This window comes from Anas acuta, chromosome Z, assembly GCF_963932015.1.
Source record: "Anas acuta chromosome Z, bAnaAcu1.1, whole genome shotgun sequence".
NCBI classification, from domain to species: domain Eukaryota; kingdom Metazoa; phylum Chordata; class Aves; order Anseriformes; family Anatidae; genus Anas; species Anas acuta.
Genome location: NC_089017.1, coordinates 23,852,140 through 23,872,840, shown reverse-complemented (window position 1 = coordinate 23,872,840; position 20,701 = coordinate 23,852,140). Strand labels below are relative to the sequence as shown.

At 35.3% G+C, this 20,701-nt stretch overlaps 1 protein-coding gene across 8 annotated transcripts in view; it reads right to left on the bottom strand.

Annotated features, from left to right (window-relative positions):
- Positions 1-20,701, bottom strand: part of SMARCA2 (SWI/SNF related BAF chromatin remodeling complex subunit ATPase 2) — a 120,378-nt gene that overhangs the window by 8,959 nt on the left and 90,718 nt on the right. For 7 of the 8 annotated variants that reach the window (XM_068667787.1, XM_068667789.1, XM_068667790.1 and 4 more), the window contains one exon: positions 11,647-11,864. In XM_068667787.1, the coding sequence (XP_068523888.1) occupies positions 11,647-11,864 (218 nt within the window). Of the gene's footprint in view, positions 1-11,646; positions 11,865-16,704; positions 16,854-20,701 lie in introns of those variants that run through there. The other variant, XM_068667793.1, reaches the window with a different exon arrangement.

Genomic DNA, 20,701 nt, shown 5'->3' with positions numbered 1-20,701 from the left:
CAACACTTCCCCCCAGCTTGGCGTCATCTGCAAACTTACTGAAAGAGCACTCAATTCCCTCATCCAAGTCATCAATAAAGATATTAAAGAGGATGGGCCCCAACATCGACCGTGGGGAACACCACTGGTGACCGGTCACCAGCTGGATTTCACTATGTTCACCACCACTCTCTGGGCCCAGCCATCCAGCCAGTTTTTAACCCAGCAAAGAGTGTGCCTGTCCAAGCCATGGGCTGCCAGCTTCTCCAGGAGAAGACTGTGGGAGACCATGTCAAAGGCCTTGCTGAAGTCTAGGTAGACTATGTCAGCAGTCTTTCCCTCATCCACCAGGTGGGTTGCCTGGTCATAGCAGGAGATGAAGTAATGGTCAGGCAGGACTTGCCGTTCATAAACCCGTGCTGACTGGGCCTGATCCCCCCAGGTCCCGCATACATTGCATGATTACATTCAGGATGAGCCGTTCCATCACCTTTCCTGCCACCAAGGTCAGGCTGACTGGCCTGTTGTTCCCCAGGTCCTCCTTATGACCCTTCTTATAGATGGGTATCACATTAGCAAGTCTCCAGTCATCCGGGACCTCTCCAAATGACCATGACCGCTGATAGATGATGGAAAGCAGCCCAGCAATCACACCTTCCAACTCTCTTGAACATTATTAATTAATCCCAAGAACATTATTAATTTCCATTACTGAGTGTTAGGTTCCTGGGAAGATCATTCGAACTGTACTGAAAATCACTACTGTGATTTGTGCTTCTTCAATCATCTGAAATAAAGTAATGGGTTATCTAAAATCCTCTCATACTCTAGGAACATTTCCTATCATTCACAGGTGTTCAGAATTTCTAAGCTTTCCAGATTTCCTATTGTCAACCCTTTATTTATAGCTATTTTGACACTTACAAATTGAAGTTTTTTGTGTTTGTTTGCTTGCTTTAAATCTTCTCATTTTTGGCTTCACAAATGATAGATGACTGTAAGTCACCTGGAGAGGAAATGTGTTAATGGCACTTACAAGCTTCATTTTTTTTTTTTCTTTTCTTATTTTTCCCCTCTGTGCAACTTTGTTCTTGTTACAAAGTAGCAGAAAAAAGTTCTGATGAGATGAACTGTAATCCCTTGTGCTTAGCATTCACAAGCATTCCCTGCCCGTGTTCACATGCTTGCTTCTCTCATGACACTGATTTCTCATTTCTACCTTTGGATGATAATTTAAACAAACCAAACCCTCACAGGAGTCAGACAAGACTTGGCTGCTGCCAAGTCTTCACCTCCACCTGAGCTTCTCTCTTGCAGTCACCCTCCTTAACAGCATGGGATATTATTAGACACGTTAAATCAACAGTGAAACACAGGTTAACTGAGGCAATTCTGTTATGAACAATATAAGGATGATAGAAAGCACTGAACAACTTTGTCCTTTATGTAAATCATGAATACCTACCATATCGTAGGTGCTTCTTAATGCCTGAGAATCTGCGGAGACAAATTTGCTTGGGGAACGTTGAAAGATCAACCAACAAGCAGGAATGAGCAGATTTTTCTCATTTCCTAAAGAGCTATTGCTCACCTAATTCAAGATTTCTTAATGTTCTTATTTTAATTTTGGGACGCTTTCGCTCCTTATACACCTTGCATCAGAGAGAACAACAAATATGAACGTTTAAGTCATAGCTTGCTAATCAATGGTGTCGATCCGATATCCTTGGGACAACCTGGCATCTAGAGTATTTTTCTCTCCAGTGCTAACCTAGTAAATGCCTCTGTCTCATCCTGACAACATTTTTTGATTTGCAGCAGCAGACAATAACTGCCAGCTGTCTCCTGGCAGTTCACATAAGATCATGGCACATGCAAACACACTTTTTGGTGCTGATGCTGCACAAGGAGACAAGAAGCTGTACTTTGCATCTCTGTCAGGGAAGGATAGATAGTCATGCCTATGTATCCTATACAGATGTTGGTGTAGACAACCTTAAGACCACTTGTAACTCACGCTCCAAGCAGTTTACTAGCAACTTCAGCCAAGAAGTTACTTGGGAAGCACCCTGTTACTGAAATAGAGGAAATCCTAAAATGACCAGATAATTGTCATCCCAGGTGACAAGCCACTGGATCCTGCCATCTCCTTAGAACTGATTCACATTGAAAAGTCAAATTCATTACTTTCCTACTTTCTCAGTGAAAGTCGGAGGTGTTTATGTTATGGATTTAAAGGCACCAATCCTGTTAATGATTTCTGTCAGTGACAATGTCATGTCACACAATAGAACTTGTCATCATCTCAGGCTGTCCTCTTGAAGAGAAACAGAAAGCAATACAAAAGCAATGCATTAAAAATACACTACACAATTTACTAAATTAATCTGTTCCCACTCTTCTGGAAATTGAAGAATATATGTATTTATATATACAGTAATACACTGTTAATAAAGGGAAGTACCGAACACTCTCAGCTGCAACTGAGATCATTGACATTTTTTCTGAATCTACTAAACACTAAGTACTCTAAGAAATTAAGATCTCTGGTGCCCAAATTATTTCATGAATTTAAGTCTCTGGTCTCTATTCTTTGTATGTAAAATGAGAATGAAACATTGGGAAGAATGACAGCACAATATTGTGAAAAAGTTACGTGTCCAGAGAAGCCCGGGAGGAACCTGGCCATGCATTAAGTGATCATTGCCCATCTTCTATACACAAGGCACAGGCTCTGTGCAAAGCACAGGAAAGCAAAGCAAATCAGTAGGCTGTAATACCTTTACACAGCACACAATGTTATGTTCCTAAGACAACAGGAAAAATTAGGTTTACACCTTTATTTTTTTTTTTTCTCTGTTACATCTTATTTTCTGTGTGCTTGACTTGGTAAATTTTAAATGCTTTCAGTAAATCTGTACAATATACTTGTGTATAATACAGATATGAGCTAATCATTTTAAAATACAAAAAGTTGCTTTCAAAACTTTGTGCAATGTGGATTTGGTATGCAGAGGGACTGAGTTGTCACTGCTGTGTTTTAAACTTCACCAGCATTCTTCTAACAGAAATATCTATTTCAGAAAAAATACTAAAACATTGATGCTGGTGTTGCTTCAATTACACTTCAGATTTTAACAGCAAATATAACCATATTTAATCTTATTTTAGTATGAACAGCTGCTAATAATCTCCTAATTTTGATCAGACTTTAAAACACGTTGGTCATATTTGCCCTTGTAAAAACAAGCTCCTATATATATACATATATATATATATATACACACACATACATATATACATATATATATATATATATGAGCTTAAACATATATATATGTATGTTTATCTCATGGCTACATAATTCTTGCCCTTCCCACTCCTTTTACATATACGCACACACCCTTATATTGTATTTTATATGAAAAATATAATGGTAGTAAATTACTAAAATGTAATATCCTATTTTCAAGATATAAATCCAGGTAACTGTAGCTTGTTCACACATTCTATTAAAGGAAGAATGCCATAAAAAAACGTCAAGCTTTTGTCTGATATAATTAATTACTGAGAATCACTTAAGGTCATGGGAGGAAAAAAAAATTAAGTGCATGAAATATGCAACAGACAGAAGACTAGTGCCCAGTTTTGCCTACCCAGATCAATAACAGTTTATTCTACTGTACCATTTTTATAGAAATGCCTTTCACAAAGAAATGTTACCTTCTGCTCCCTTTGTATACAACCACATATACGGTAAATGAATGTGATCTTTTCTGACAATCTCAGGTAGCTGTGTTGTGGGTACAACAGGAGAAAATTAGTAATTATTAGTGCAACACTGATTTTAATCCTCATCCTCAGGTTTAGAAAATAGTAACCACAACTGCCACATAAAAAGCATGCGCAGTAGAAGATCACTTACAGTTGCCTAGCAACTAGCAGGATACTTGCTGAAGGGAAAAAGGACCAGAATAAATTATTAGAGCTCACTGCAAATGAACTAAGAGTGACAGCTCACTGCGACTGCAGTACCTCAACACATCAGTCCTCTATGTGCTCACATGCAAATACTTACATGGTATGCAAAGTCGTTAATAGGTAACTGATCATTTTAAAAAGATTTTCACTCAGAAAAGTATTTGTGCTCAGTGCTTCCAATTTTCTCTCAGTTCTGTCAAACTACTTACAAGGTACATTAAGTATATATTTCCGCTCATTTAGTCAGTATTATCTTCAGTAGAATTAAATGCAGAAACCATTAGGCCTAATTTATAAGTATCTGCTTTTGTACCATTTTTCTCTGGCAGTATGTGGCCAGAAACAAGCTGCCACTCACCTCTCAAAATTTCTACTACTATCAAACCTTTTTCTCTTTAGGAGTCAAAAAGGAGAGACAACTGCGAAGCTGACACTGCATAATGTTCTCACATTTCTGGCAAATTTCACACTTTTTAGCAAACACTGAAATTCAGTAGAGGGTGGTTAGAATGAATGCTCACAATCAGAACTACTGTGCACAAATTGCGCCTCCTATTCAACTGTAACTAAAAATGATGTTTGTTAAAACACAGACAAGTTGTGCGTATGGAAAAATGAAGAGAGCATAAATACAGAGGAATGACCTTACTATGTGAAAACTTCAAACCACAATCCAGATAAGTAGGAATACTATTCATTTCTGTTAAATGTATTTATCGATTCTTCTTTTTTTGAATCAACTATAGTAATACATGGTGGACCTGTCCCTATCAATGAAATGGAAATGGGTAGAAATACTAATTCTTAATTTTGACACATGGCTATATACTCCATAGCTTTGGATTGGGTATAAACTAGAATTATTTCCTTTGCATGTTTGAATACTCAAGAGTACCAGTTGGCATAATTAATTACTGGTTAGATCAGTAATGGCTAATTACATTACTCACCATTTTTCAACAGTTAAAAACTGGCAAATTCAGAAAACAGCTGGAAAAACTCTGAATAAAATCACTTTCAAATACACAGAAAAATACTCTCTCCCTATGCCCTGTAAAAATTAGAATACTGTGGCCATTAATTTAAACATTTTAGCTTTATTGAGGCAATGACTGAAATACTAGGCATCACAGACAGGCAAAATCTGTTGCCAAGGCACAAAACATGGGTTGGACTCAACAACCCCAGCCTCCAATTTTCTTATCAGCTTTCTTGAATGTGGTCAACTACTACCCGCAACAGGGAGGAGGTTTTGTGAAGCTAATGGGTACACCATGCAAGTCCTTACTTTATTTAAGGCTGATGAGCAGAGAAGAAAGGAGCTGAATAATGATTGTAAATCACTGCATGCAACTGAACTGTTAGGGTCCTGGGGCTCTTAAGTAAACTCTTGCTATCTAAACAAAGCTCATGCAAAACAGCAGGTGCACCAAATTGGCAACTAAACAGTAAATATCAAACTGATGTGAGGCGGAAGAGGACAACAGATTTGTACATAGGTTGAAGGATTATGATTATCCATCTTTTTTTTTTTTTTCCCCACTAAGTTCTAACAATCAGGAAAGGGAAGCAAAACTTACAGCATGTCTTCCTCTGTAACAAAAAATAAAAGAACACCATAAAAAGAGGAAAACGATGGTTCTGGAAAGTAAGCATGCATGTGCATGATGCGAAATCAGCAGCTGGGGACTTGAGCATTTGGCATGCAAATTCGTTATCCGTGGAAAAAAACATCTCTCTCCAGTAAAATTGTTCCTGCTTTCAAAAGGCTGGACTATGCTTCCTGAAAACATAATGTACATACAACACGCTAATCTCTGCATTATCCACTCCTAATTTTAGAGGGGATAGAAGACAGGTTAATATAATCAGAACTAACAATGAGTGATGGTAACCTAAACTGATACATTTCAACTCACTCTCTTCTGAACAGCTGTATATAGCAAGATTTAAATGAGGTGCAAGATCTGTAAGGGCACCGAAGTACTAGTTTAAGTGAAGCAGTAATTTCAATAAAATAACAAATTAAATTAAACTGAGATTATTTCAAATGGAACCCGCAAAGGCAATGAATATATTTTACATTAGAGAATCAGGATCAATTGTGTAACTGGAAAGGTGTTTCCAGGTCCTTGAATCTAAGACCTTGGTAACAAACAATAATGCTTTTTAATCAAGGAACAAGTCATAAATCTAGTTAGATTTAAATAAATCTAACATAAATCTAGTTAGAATTCCCATGCCACTACTTCATACAGAAGAGTGTTCCAGAATTGTTTAGTTACCAACTTGAATATATTCCTGACTGTTTACACTCATATAACCTTGTGACCACCGTTCTGTATGTTATATATTTCTATAGTACAGAATCACAGAATTGTCTAGGTTGGAAGAGACCTCAAGATCATTGAGTCCAACCTCTGACCTAACACTAACAAGTCCTCCACTAAACCATATTGCTAAGTTCAACATCTAAATGTCTTTTAAATTAAATTAAATTAAATTAAATTCTCCCTGTGTTTATGTTTTCTTTGTTTCCTAGATGAATTTACTCAGAGCAACTGTTTTCCCTTCTCATGTTGTGCTGTGTGAGGATAAACAAACCAACATGTTTCTTCTTGCAAGACTATCCCAAACTTGAAGTAATTATTTACACTTTCAGTATAAACTTATCTTTCTTGAATGGAAGGTATTCAAGAACAGCAATCCAGACACACATTGATTTCATCACATATAATGATATCTGTATTTCCTCATCTGTACTGGTAATAGTGTAGGGGCCAAGGTTTGTTTGTTTGTTTGTTTGTTTGTTTTTAAATAGATGGACAATACTGATTGCTCATATTTAATTTTGATCAATAATTTCTGTCTAGATCTTTCTTTTTCTATGATTTCCACATAATGAGCTTCCAACTCAAGGAAAATTTTCCAATCTTTAGTCTGTAACTACCTTTTAATGCAGTCTGAGCTACATTGTTTCATGCCAGTTCTTTGACTCCAGATTTAACTGTGTTCAGTCCTCCATAAATAACATGCTGTATTCCTTTAATATTGATACTTTTGAACTTCACGTTTGGTGAGGACACTCCTCATTTTAAAAACACATATAATTAATATATTTTGACCTATGCCAACACCAACCTTCCAAGAACTTTTGTGGCGTCTTCTTTCCAGTTTAATACTTTTTGTTGTTGTTAACACTGTCTTTAGTTACATCTCAATCTTTGCTTTTTTTTTTTTTTTTTCACTGAGATTAGAAAACTTACTTATTAGATCTCTTTCATCTGAGCTAATAGGTTTCCTATTGGACCGTAACACATGCTTTACCAAAACCCAACTTTGTAAAACATCTCTCTCTTCCTTTGATGAAATAGCATACCTTGGCTACAGAATCAGCTAGAAAGCTAGTCTTGCATGATAAATCTGCTATCAATTTCTATACATCAGTCCTTTCAAAATCCTGAGATTTTTTTCACTCAGAGGCCTGTTCCCACAGAGGAATGCTTGAGTTGTACAAATATTCCATTCCTCTTGGTAATTTTACTATCCATGTTCTCACTATTACCATAGCACTATCCATTCTCCCTTTATCTTCACGGCCAATATCATTATCTTTACTGAGTACCAAATAACAATCATTTAACTTTGGAGTTTTAAATATACAATCTTCATTTATTCTCTATGTCATCCCCACCGCACACTAGCTCTCCTTCTTTCCTTGTTCTCATTTTATTAATATAAATGAGTAACTATTCCCTCAATGTTCAACATTTCCTGTAAATTTTAATTAACGTTTGGGAATTCTTACTTTCTCTCAACACTTCTTTTTCTCTTAAATGACAATTTTGAAATTGCTTCAGACTTCCTCACCATTATTTCTAGAGATATCCTTTGTTCTTCCTCTTTCATCCAGTCAACCTTTTCCCAGAAGATTATCCTTCTCTTTGACATTAACATTTCATAATTGTTTTACCTTAGCAAACTCCAGACCTCACTCACATTCAAACTTCTGTGGTCTTCCATCATCAAGCTGTTTTCCTTAATTTATCAAATCTTACTCTTTCCTCAATCCGTCCATTTAACTTACAATGAAGAAAGCAGATGATTTAATCCAATGTTATTCTGCACAGGTGTATTCCCCCTTAGCAGATGATACGCCAGCAAAAAGGTAGAACTGCAAAAGCTGCAGTTAGAAAAGCTAACATAACGCAAAACCATCTAAAACTGTTTCTCTGTCATAACCTTACTTAGGACATTTTTCCTTGAAGTCAGAAGAATATGACCACCTTTTCTATCTTGCTTTTCTTCCAGTCCACATTTCTTCTTCCTTCTAATCCATTATAGATGAAACTTAATTAGTCTTCACTTATAATGGCGAAGCAGCGTAGAACAGAAAAAAGGCTCTGCATCTGTAGTACTGCTCTGTATCTACAGCTAGTAATATGCTTTATCATTTGATACTCAAAGCTAAGTAATAGAGCATGGGTACAATTTAGCAATGTGAGCACTGAATTCAACATGCATTTTTATTTCTTAGTAAGTTGGAGCACTTTATTTCTTAGTGAGTTGGAGCACTTGCCACACAGTTCTGCAAACTGACACGTGACTATTTGTCTCAACAGTAAGATAAATACAAAGATATGATAAAGAAATGCGTATCAACACAAAGAAGAGCTTAAGGTACATCACTCAACAGTAGAATCCAAAGCACAGCAGCCTGCAGGAAACCAGTGTGAACTTGACAAGGACCTCAATAGCTCTCACACCGAAGAGTCCAAACAGAGCTGAAGATTTTAACAATGCATTACATCTTTGGCCTTTTCTCCTTCTTTACTATTTCCTTTATTAAATGGGATACACCTCCACAAGGAGATGACCTCAATGCTAAACTCCACTGTCTTGCATAGAGTTCTTTAGCCAGGCTTTACAACTAGCCGTGTATTTATCTGAGTTTTGTTTTCAAAATTATCATATGCTGCATTCTTTTACACCGAACACTTACTTCAAATGCTGCCAGTTTGTTTGTTTAATTTTATTTTGATGTTTATTTAATAACTGTGTAGCTCAAACTGCAGTTTAGTAATGATTATTGTTTGTATTTTTGTAGCCTTTAGCTCTCCTATACATAAGCAACTGAACCTATTTTGTTGGATGCTTTTTAAATAAAGAAAGAAAAGATTCTACTCTTCCCAAAATGCTTACAAAAGAACAAAAGACAGGACAACAATCATAGAATAACTTGGGCTGGAAGGGACCTTAAAGATCATCTAACTCCACACACACACACACACACACACACACACACACACCCCGCCATAGGCAGGGGAAAGTATTAGGAAAGTATTTGGAGACTATATCAACATTACCTAGAACCTTCACCAAAAAACATACAAAAAAACCCACTCAACTACAACTCCATAATATCTGTGAGAACCATGGAAAAATATTTTTTTAAAAGAAAGATTTTAATAAGAAAGGAGAAGTGGTTCTTTGTTTACACGGAACTCTTCTCAAACGCAAAGAGAAACATGAGAGAAAAAATACAGAGATATTTAGTAGTTTACCACATTTTCTTGATTTTGTTTTTTGTTTGTTTTGTTTTTTTATTTCTCCCCCTCCCACCTCCCATCTGCTACTAATTAACTGTAACAAAACTTTAGACTAAAGATCATCAATTTGCTTTTGACAATGTAACTAAGGCCAGAGATAGTAAGATTTTGGATGGTTCCACCTTTTGGGATAAGATCAGCTGTCTGTGGACTATATTAACCCTCTGAACTTGCACAATGAAGAGATGCAACTTTTGTTAGTAATGAAAATATAAGCCAAAGACAAAGATGGTTTCCAGCATTCAGATAGTAATACAGGAAAGAAAAAAAAGAAACAAAACAAAATACTTTTCTCCCCAAATGAAGCTCATTGCCTTTCCTTCCAATTAACCTGTCCCTCTATACTTGCCACAATTTCTCTCACAAAAGCCCAGAGCTCAAAAAACGGGAACAAAAGCTGAAGGCTTCAAATGCCTAAATCCATTTAATTCTAAAGCTGCAAATACTGGAAGTGTTTAAACTCTATAGTAACCTTAAAAAAAAAAAGTTTTTAAAAAATTGGGGTTAAGTAGTGAAGTTCCTTAGTGTCTAATTTTTCAAATCTTTTCTGTCCCAACCTTCACAGGACTGAAAGGTTTGATGTTGGTTCAAAAACAAATCAGAATACAGGAACTTGGAATTCCTCTGCAAAGTTCATCACATTTAGGAGCTCAGTTCAACAGGTATTTTTAATTTCTAACTGTCCAGGGCACTGTACAATTTTATCAGTGGCAACCAATTTGGTCTTGCAGAATCGTGAAACATGCTCCTGGGAGGGTGACTGGTAGGCCTTTTTACTACATAATAGTACAGTAGTTACTTGTGTGGCAGAAATCAGATATGAACTTCCTGGGGCACAAGCAACAGGCAGTCTTCTACTTCCCCAGTAACTATCGGTTACTATCAGTTACTATCTTCAGTAACAATTTTATGATATACTGGAGGTCAGAGGAAGTAACTTGTTCGCTATTTTTGAAATGAGAAGTAGAAGCCCTATTCAGAAGTACCTGGCTTGAGGAAAAGGTTCAAGGCCAGGGATCCAAAATGAAAAGAGATGCTTCCTTATTATTCTCTGATTGGTATATCTGAACTTTCATCACTTTTCAGCTTCTTTGTTATAAAGTAATAGAAGCTGAATATACTGAGCTTGTAGTGAGCTTCCTGGTCATCACATCAATTGCTCTGAATCCTGTTATGATGCAATAAACTTTTTAAAGTACTCTGCAGAGAGCCCACAGATCACAGAATGCTTCACTTCAACAGTAATGTGACAGAAAGGTCAGGCTTGGTATCCTTCACCACATACTAACCCAATTAACTTTACAGCCACACCCAGAACAGTAGCTACAAAAAGGAAGAAGTGCAACTTGCTATTTGAAGTCACAGACTCTGGAAGTTCGTTTATACACAACCTTGTATTGTTGAAATGGTGCGGGTCACTTAATACAAACACTATTTGATTATCTCTGAATGCATTTTATATTAATGTAGCTTAAAATGGTTCTTTATGTGATTTCTGTAATTCAGTATATGGCAAAGAAAGGATACATGTATATACACAATAAGGCTATACTGATTTTTGGGAAATAAAAGCAGAGTTCAAAAACACGACTTCCTTAAACAAGTCTGATTCAAAAGCGCTATTAATTAACAGCTTCTCTATTTCTTCCTCACTAAGCAAAGATAATGTTCAGGTTAAAAACCTGCAAAATAGGAATCTTCAAGTCACATTTTGGATTAGAAGCTACATTTCTTCCTAAGGTTAAGATACTTAACATTTTTTTATGCTGAATTGACAGGACAACCAGGCTTAAGAAATCCGTAGTCATGTAGTTAAAGAGATTGATATTAATACGGGCTGTACCACTAAAGTAAGAGCTCAATGCCTTATTTATTTATTAAATATTTTTATTTCAACAGCTTCCTATCAGGTGGGTCTTTAAAAACACTCTGCATAAAGGAAGACTTAAAGGGTCAGGTCCTAAGTAGAATTACTTTTTAGAAATACTGTGTCATCAATTCCACCTGAAGACTGATAATAAAACTGATGCTGTTAAAAGCAGAGAGGGACAGAGGGGGAGAGAGAGAGCCCACTCACCTATCTTTGTAGTTTATCACAGTATCAATGATAGCATTCATTTGTTTTGTCAGTTTGGGTGGGTTAGGTGACAACTTCTCTGCAGGAGGCCTGCCTCTTCTTTTCTTTGCTTTCTCTCCATCCTCTTTCCCAGAATCCTTATCCACATTTCTTCGTCTCTTCCGTTTTTTAAGCCGCACTTCCTCTTCCATCTCTTCCAAATTGCCGTCTTCAATTGCCTGACAACCATGGATTCAAAAAGTATGTTAAAAAAAAAAAGACATACGGCAAAGGGAACTAACAAGCTACATTTAAAAACAAAAATGCAACCCCACAAAATACAGGTAACTCTAAATATTCAGTTTATTTAAAAAAAAGTTCAGTGAAGAATTGAGTTGCTAGAAAAGAGAAACTGAACATTAATTTGTTCTAAGAAACCTGTTACCATCCAAATAAATGAATATTTATCTGAACCTTTAATTCCACTCCAAGTCATAGTTTCACATAAATCGAGGGCCTGTGGTACGGTGCCAGTAAGCTTACAGGAAACAGTCATTTGTTCACATCAGTGGCAGTTCTCAATTATTTAGTTCCATGCAAAACAGACTTTGATGTCACATGTTTTCAAAGAGGACAGTCTACACTGCACTCTGTTCCCCAAACCAGATCACACACAGTTCTTTGGTCACGCAAACGACACACAGATACTTTATGCAGTAACAAGTAACACTCAGCTTCTCTTCCAAATAGTTTGAGTTACAGATCACCTAACCATTAAAACCAACTCTAAAATGTATAATTCTATTCTAGAATAGTAACAAAAGGCAAAAGGACTGACAATGCAGAGTTTTGCTGTAAAAAGCACTCATAAGATTGGATGCAAAAAAAAGAAAAAAAAAATACAGCACACAGTCACAAACAATGAACACCAGTTTCAATTACCTGTATGTATGCTTTTACCCAGACTCAGCAGCAGCAAACAGCGGGATTAAAAAAATCACTACAAAAAAACAAACTAGGAATAAAGAAAACCTGTTCACGCAGTGACTATCAGATCCATGTAATACACCAAGAAGCTGAACTTTTCTTGCTTTGGGAAAACCAACAAACAAACAAAAAAAGGAAAAAAAGAAAAAAAAGAGAACTGAAATTAAAACGAAAAAAATACTAAAGAATCTTAAAACTAGGATTTCTGATTAATGCTTTCTCAGAACATAACTGATGTTGATATTTGTCCCTTTTGCCTCTCAATATTGCCTGGAGTACATGCAAATGCTAATCACTCCTTTCTCGTAACTGAAAGAGCTCTAATCATAAGGCAATTACCTTCATTTTTCCACAGCACCAAACATGGCTAATATTTATGATCATGTGAGCATAACAATCTATATAAAAAGAGTGATTACAGCCCAGACATAATTTCTTTCAATTGTGTACAATGTCTCTTGAAAAACGTTTCGTGAACAAAACCTGGTACACAACACAAAACAACCTGGCATGTTAAAAACACCAGTGGGATTTCAAAATCTGTTTCCTATGCATTCTCCGATGTACAAATCCACAGAACAAACACGAACACAGAATCCTGAGGGACAGCCTGAAACTAGGCCTTAATAATCAAAAGACAATTTACATCATGCTTCCACAGCACTCAGATAACCACTATGAAGGAGGTTTGAGATCTGATGAGTTAGGAAGAAAAAAAGAATGAAAAAAAATCTGCACACAAATTCATTAATATTCATTTGGCTAAAGCAGGACACCCACTATAAACCACTGCAGCTAACGAAGATAAAGAAAAGGAAATTTCTCTGCATATCTTGGAAGCTAAAAATGCTAATAATAAATACAGCATGCAAGGCTGTCAACAGTTAATGTCATTGCTCTCCTTAAGCACTCAGTTGTACATAGAAATACGGAGAACACCGACTTTTGATGTGTTACACACCTACACATGCCTGTGATGTAGTTCTACTGAATCTTCAAGACGGCAATGAAAAAGGATATTTACCTTACCACTATCAGCAGGCCGGCTATCGGAAATCACAGTTAGTGGGGATAAAATTAACAAGCCAGCAAAGCAGCGAGCTGCTAGTCTCTTCATCAGCTGATCAGGAAAAAAAAGAGAGCTGGGGAAAGGCTATGTTTTCATATACAAGTAATTTTATTTTACTGAAAATTTAATACTGAAAGGATTGTGGATACTCAAATCTGCTGTTTCATTCTACCTACTACAAGGCCCAAAGCCTTCCTCCTTCAGACTGCTTTAATATTGACAACTACTTATCATATTTTTCCCTTATTATTCTAAGCATCTAAATTAGATTTTTAGTTGGGCAGCTACTTACTGTTTCTAGCATTTTAATTATAATAACAAAATTAAACAATTTCATGTATGATTTTAAAACTAAAATAGGTTGCATGCATTTTAAAGAGGTATTTATTACAAAAAACATATTCCTATTGCTCCACAGTAAGCAGATTAGGTTTTGGTTATTGAAATAGATAAAGAGCTATTCTGATTGAAAAGAAATAAAAAACAAACAAGTAACCATTTTGTTAGTTTTGGTATCACTTTGTTGTCCTGCAGAAAATGCATATTTACTCGATTATAATATATTTATATTTCTGTTTGCTTGTTACATTTACTGTCCTGCAAAAGTAACAGTTATGCTATCATCACAGAGTGTACTGACATCTTATTTTAGAATTCTGCATATAGTTTTTGCTTGGAGTACATAATATTTTTAAATAAATTATGATAGAGAAGGTAAAAATATGTATTTTTAAACACTTCATTTAGCAATGTACTAAAAACACAAAAACAAACAAACAAGGAAGCTAACATACCCTTGCACTCTTAAAATTATGGGCTAACGGGTAGTGAATTAATTCCTAGCATACTAAAGAACTGCTGATGAACACTAAAATCTCTATACTTACTTTACAAAGTAAAAATGCATCAGTTGATTACTATTCTCGGATTTCAAACTTTATGTGCACACATGTCAACTCAGGCAGTTTTCCTTAATTTAAGTCTTAACCTAAGATCTCTTTTGACAGCACTTCAAAACCAATGTGAGAATACCAGCAGTCCAAAAATGTTGTTAATGTGATACCCAATTAACATTAGTTCCTAAATAGCAAGTTTACATTTTGGATATAAATTGTAGTATATACAGCCAAATTTACAAGTTTTGCTACCCCAGAAGATGACTTAAAACTACATCACAGAAATCAAGTATCAGCAGAGGTGTTAACGGTCAGCATATGTCTACATATCTGTATGAACAACAAAATATCTACTTAGCCAATCCAACTAACAGACCTCTTTGATCTAAAAAAGTACTGTTCTAGGGCTGAAGTGCTACACCAAAGAGAATGCCCTTCCAAACTTCTACTTTCATTATAATGCATATGCATCCCAGGTCTGTCAATTCCTGACAGATGATGCAAAAATGCAAGACAGCACAGACATCTCCCATGCTCACATGCCTCTGGGTTACAGAGGTGAACAGCTAGGGAGTCAAAGAAAATGGTAAACAAACAAAAACTTAGAACTTTCCTTCCCCAAGGAAGCAGGGCACGAGAGTACAATAATCTGAAACCTTTATTTTTGAAAGAAAACTGTGATAACTTAATTAAAACCAATTTTGCAAAGGATTGGGTGCCTCATGAAAGGCAGAGAAGCTGGAAGTGTTAGGATTCAAAGTTAAGTCCAGTACTGACAGTCTTCATGCTTTTCTGAATCTTGTTGCTGTATCCTAGTCTATGTAGACAAAACAATTCATTTGCCTAGGAGCTAAGACCATGAAAGCTTCTCAGGGCACCAGAATTATAATAAAGAATATATAGGCCATTAATTACAGAAGCCAAATCCCCTTCATCCAAAACAGGAGACCAGCTAAACGCACACATGCATAAAGTGGATTTTTCAGAATGCAAGTTGTTTCTTAGACAGTTAGTTTTCCTATTGTGGCTTGCAATTACATTTTCCCCTTTGAAAACAGAAATAACTTAGCTGTTTTGAGGTGGAAGTCTCAAAAAAATGGAAACTGAAACAAAGTAAAGAAAAATCAAAACTGAAACTATTCTGTTCCCCCATTAGAAGAGCAGGTCATTATGGATGCATTCTTAACTATATACAGATTTTTGAAAACATAACACCATGACTGAACACATTTTCAACTGATAATTATGAACCCAAATAAACACTAAGAGCTACTACTGCTCTGTGTTTTGCTTTGTGACTGTCTTCAGCAAGTCAAGCATCATATAGGCCTTAACATTAGTTTTGAACTCATTTTACAGGAATCAAACAACTCGACTCTGGTCATACAGTGAAGCAGTGGTGGTGCTGAGAATAAAATGAGTTTTATATGATGCCTGTTATAACAGCAATGTACATAACAGCATATAGCAGGCATCTAAAGCCTGTCTCCAGTTTTCAGTGGCACACTGCACGACTGTTATTTTTCATTTGATCTGAGGTAACTATAGCTATACGAAAGCAAAAGCATAATGAAGGGCACTGCTATTACTTAAGTTAAAGAAATTGTACACACAAAATAAAAGAAAAAAGGTGATGTACATCTGGTTGACATCTACTTGACAATACTGAAAATATGATGAAAATGCTGAAAACATAGGTGAACAGAAAAAGCTGTTAGCTTCACAATTCCTGAAGAATAAATACTAACCTAACTATGCAAATTTTTAAAAAGTGTGGAATTTTCTAGAGGCAACAAATAACTTACTTAGCCACTGTACTGACCATGAGGAACTAAACTTAAAGGCTGTTAAGCACTTAAGCAGCAACAGAAAACTTGTCAGTAACACAGCAAAGAAGTGAAAGAACCCATCAAAGGGCTAACAACAAACATCAAAAGCACTAAAACGACACCACTCTACCTGTACCTACTAATTTATCTCTTCTAATAATCCTCTAAATCCCGCAGTGATATTCCAACAGAAACTCCACTGTTTTCTTCTTCTTCTATGCATATTTGAAAAGCTATTCCCCTATATTGTATGTGTTTACTCAGATCATACCTGACAGTCCATTTACTCAGATCATACCTGACAGTCCATGAAGATATCAATACTCCAACTTGAAATTAATCTTCTCCAAAAGATATCTTCAAAATACAGTTCTCCTGCTTCGTTTCTCAACACTGACAGTCCAGATACCTGTTGCTGTTTAAGGCTTCTACACAGTGAAAATACTTACTGGCTTTCTGTGGGAAGTTCCCCTACTCTGTAACTGAACAGCTCTTATTATGCTACTGCATAGAGGTCAGTCTGTTACTGACAAAGATTACGAAGAAGAAAAATAATAATACTTGGCAACTAGATGAAAGAGCATAAAATTTAAGATCTAATGTGCAAGACTAAATACCTGAAGCAAATACAAGAATTGATAAAGAGTTAATTTATCTGAACATTCTTTCCTTCATGGATAGCACTGTACAACAAATTCACCAAGCTGACTTTGTTGGGTCTAAACTGTAACACTATAGATAAAAATATGCTCAAGGCAAAGAATTAGTGAACACTTCTAGTACCTCCTTATTTATTGCTGACTCATTTTGCTCCACATAAGGAAAGTTCCAAAAACTCTATGCAACACAACTCAAAAACGTATTTTTTTTTTTTTGTAAAAATGCAAACTGAATTCAATTATTATGAAAAACACATAAGCTTGTAATGTGTTCTTCTCAAATTTGCTGAATTTCCACAAAATAAGGAACTCTAACCTTTCAGTCAGTGTTCATAATTCAGAGTCTGCATCTTTACATTGTTGAAGATTGCTTTTTTTTGAGAAGTGAGAGAATGTAGTTTGTTTTCTGTTTTGCATTTGAAAACTGTTAACAGTTGCTTAATAATTAGCACAGAAATTCGAAGTGTCTATCTTTAATCGGACATTAAGGATAGCAAAAATGCAAAATATAAACAATTTTCCCTTGCATTTTAATGTAAAGATTGATGAAAAAAAATCCTGACAGTATAATGCAAGAACATTTTTTTTTCTTTTTAAATAGTTTCATCCAAAGAAACAGACATTAAATTAAAAATTAGAAAATTAAAAATTAGAAAATTAAAAAAAAGTACCAATCTAAAATTTCACAAGAATAACTTATATCCTCTGATTTTTGTTTCTGGTTTGAGAAAAATACTTCTGATAAACTATTGTAACATTTAATCATCATCTTTAATACGACAGTTACTAAGTAAAGCATCACACACAGACAGCACTGATGAACTTGCTCCAGGTCAGAGCAGGCCACATTGGTACGAACACAAGATCCACTGGGGGAAGGAATTGGGTGATAAAAAGGAACAATTGTATTAGTTTTATCAGGCTGACTGTGAAGATGCTTTCCTTAGCCAAAAAGAACTTTGAGAAAACATGCATTCACTATATTAAGACAATAAATGCCAAATCATCATTATCTTTATTCTGTGGTCTACATCTATGCAGCCACACTCTTAAAATATCTACAGAACTATCTCTAACGGTCTCCTTCAGGTTTTCAAAAAACGCCTCCCATACATGTGTACTTTATGCCTTACTAAGATTTCATTTGAAGAAACAGCCTCTTGACCTAGGCAAACAGAGGCAGAGCATAAAAAATAAAATAAAATAAAATAAAATAAAATAAACCACCACATGTTCCAAATAAATTCTAAGCCAGAAACAACTGGTATCAACTTCTTACTTTTTATCATGGAATGATATTTTTTTTTGTCTGTGTGTTTCTGTTGTTTTTTTAAATCTTCTCTCCTTCTCTTCGAAAATCTAAATAACCTGATGGACATCTCTTGTCAATTGGAGTAATAGCCAGGTTTATTACTGTGTTTGGAAACACTCTCATTCAAAACTTGAGGACAATACAGAACAGCATGTGAAAGTTCCTGATGACGATAAACATAATTCTGAAAGGGATGTTATTATAGCTGTTCTAAACTACACGTCATCCTCCACAGTTCAGATTGTTTAGAACCTTATGGGATATTGATATGCAATTAGAAGAAAAAATTACAGACTGAATGTAAAGAACTTAAAGACACTGCAAGACTATAATCTATGAAAATATTGCAAGAAAATTTATGAGGGAAAAAATATTAGTTGTTTACAGACTGACGGTTGTACAGGAATAAATTTAATGTGACTGAAGCTATCTTTCAAGGACTGATTTAACTGATATGTTAAATATATTTTTAGTTTACAATTGCGACTTTCAATAACTAAAAACAAAACAGAAAATAACTGATCAAGACAGTGAATGTTTTTTGAAAGGTAGCATGATATAATTTTTCTCTATATATATTCCTTAAATTATATGGAGAAAACAATCAATTACAAAAAGTACATACACAACGATAACATTCAGTTGATACGTTGCTTTTTTATGCATCTCAGTTTCCCTTTGTTCATTTATTGTCCTCCAATATTTATAAATAACACTATGGAGTGCTACACTTTTTCTTCCTCACTTGAACAGGAAATGATTCTTTGAAGTTTCCCATGTCAAAAATGAATTGGGAATAAAACGCAAGGTGAAGAAAGGTGAAAAAGGGCTCTCTGAGTGCAAATAAGTCTGCCTTGCTATTTGCTTCAGCCTTTCTACTTGTGAATGATCTATTACATACAATTTTCACCAGCTCAGGAAAACAGTTCGAGGAAGATACATGTTTCCTGGCTTCAGATTCAATGGTAATCCATCTTCAAGAAAAACCTAAGAAGACTGATATGCCTCATTTTTACCATTTATCTTGTTCAGTATGACATAGATGCATCTGTTTGTTGAACAGATGGGATTCTGGAGCATTTAAGGACTGTTATTTCATTGAGAAAGACTAGAAGAGGAAAGTTTTTTTTTGTTTGTATGTTTTTTTAATTTTAAATTTTATCATCATTTTCTCTCTGTCTTACCCAGAATTCTGAACTAGGACAACCTATTTTAGCAGTGTACACAACACTACACTAACAAAAGTATTGTGAGAACATCACTACTCCAGTTACATTTTTCTTCTTTGACCAAGTCTATGTTTCCTAGAAGAGCCAAAGAAAAGCTGTTACATTAGAAACTTACTGGTTTTGGCAGGTGACAGAGGAAGATGGGGGTGATTACTTTTCTCACTTTACCTTTAATTCATTGTAAACAATAAACATTTAATTTGGTCAACTGTATAACACTTTTGTGTCCTACAACAAGAGATGTTTTATTTTCTTCATCATCTCACACTTCATAAGAAATAAAAAGTTTTTAAAAAAGAGGTTGCTACAGCTTATGTTGAAATGGGGGTTTTGCTTCCAGATTTATTTCTGTGGTCTAAAATAAATCTACTGGTGGGCCATATCATTTTATTGTCCTTCTGAAAGTATTTTATCTCCCATTTTTAATTACTTGCTACAACACTTAATTAGCTTAGACATTATAAACAGAGTATTTTTGGTAATGACTATATTACTTTCACTGCTGACAGACATTTTTTTTTTCTAAGCAGGAGGAAACAAGCTGCACTTATGTCAAAAAGACATTCAGTAATCAAGAATGGAAGATTCCCAAATACAGGAATTATACTATATGCCAAGGATTTACTCTCTCACATTCAGACAAGACAGTTTCTTTTATGGGGACACCATGAATATAAAACTCAATCAGAAACGCATTTCTATGACCTCTAATAAAGTAGGATGGTTTCTCTTTCCAGCCCTCAGACAAGTATTTCCTGGTGCTACTTACTTTGTCTTTCTATACTAATGGGAACTTTTTGTACTATAAAATGTTAATTTACCTCACCCCGTCCCCCTACACACACCTTGAATAATAGGGTGCAGTTGGATATTTAAAAAAATATGAATTGGATATGGATATTTAAAAATATAAATTCTTCTGTTCTGGAAAAAAGTTGGATATTAGTACTCTGTATGGTTATTTGTCCTGGCAGACAGGCAACGTGGCTGTTTTGCTGCTCATAATATTAAAGAGAGACCCTTCATGTTTTTGTTCTTAAAAAAAAAAAAAAAAAAAAAAAAAAAGGGAACTACATGGTTGTTATTATATTTTCA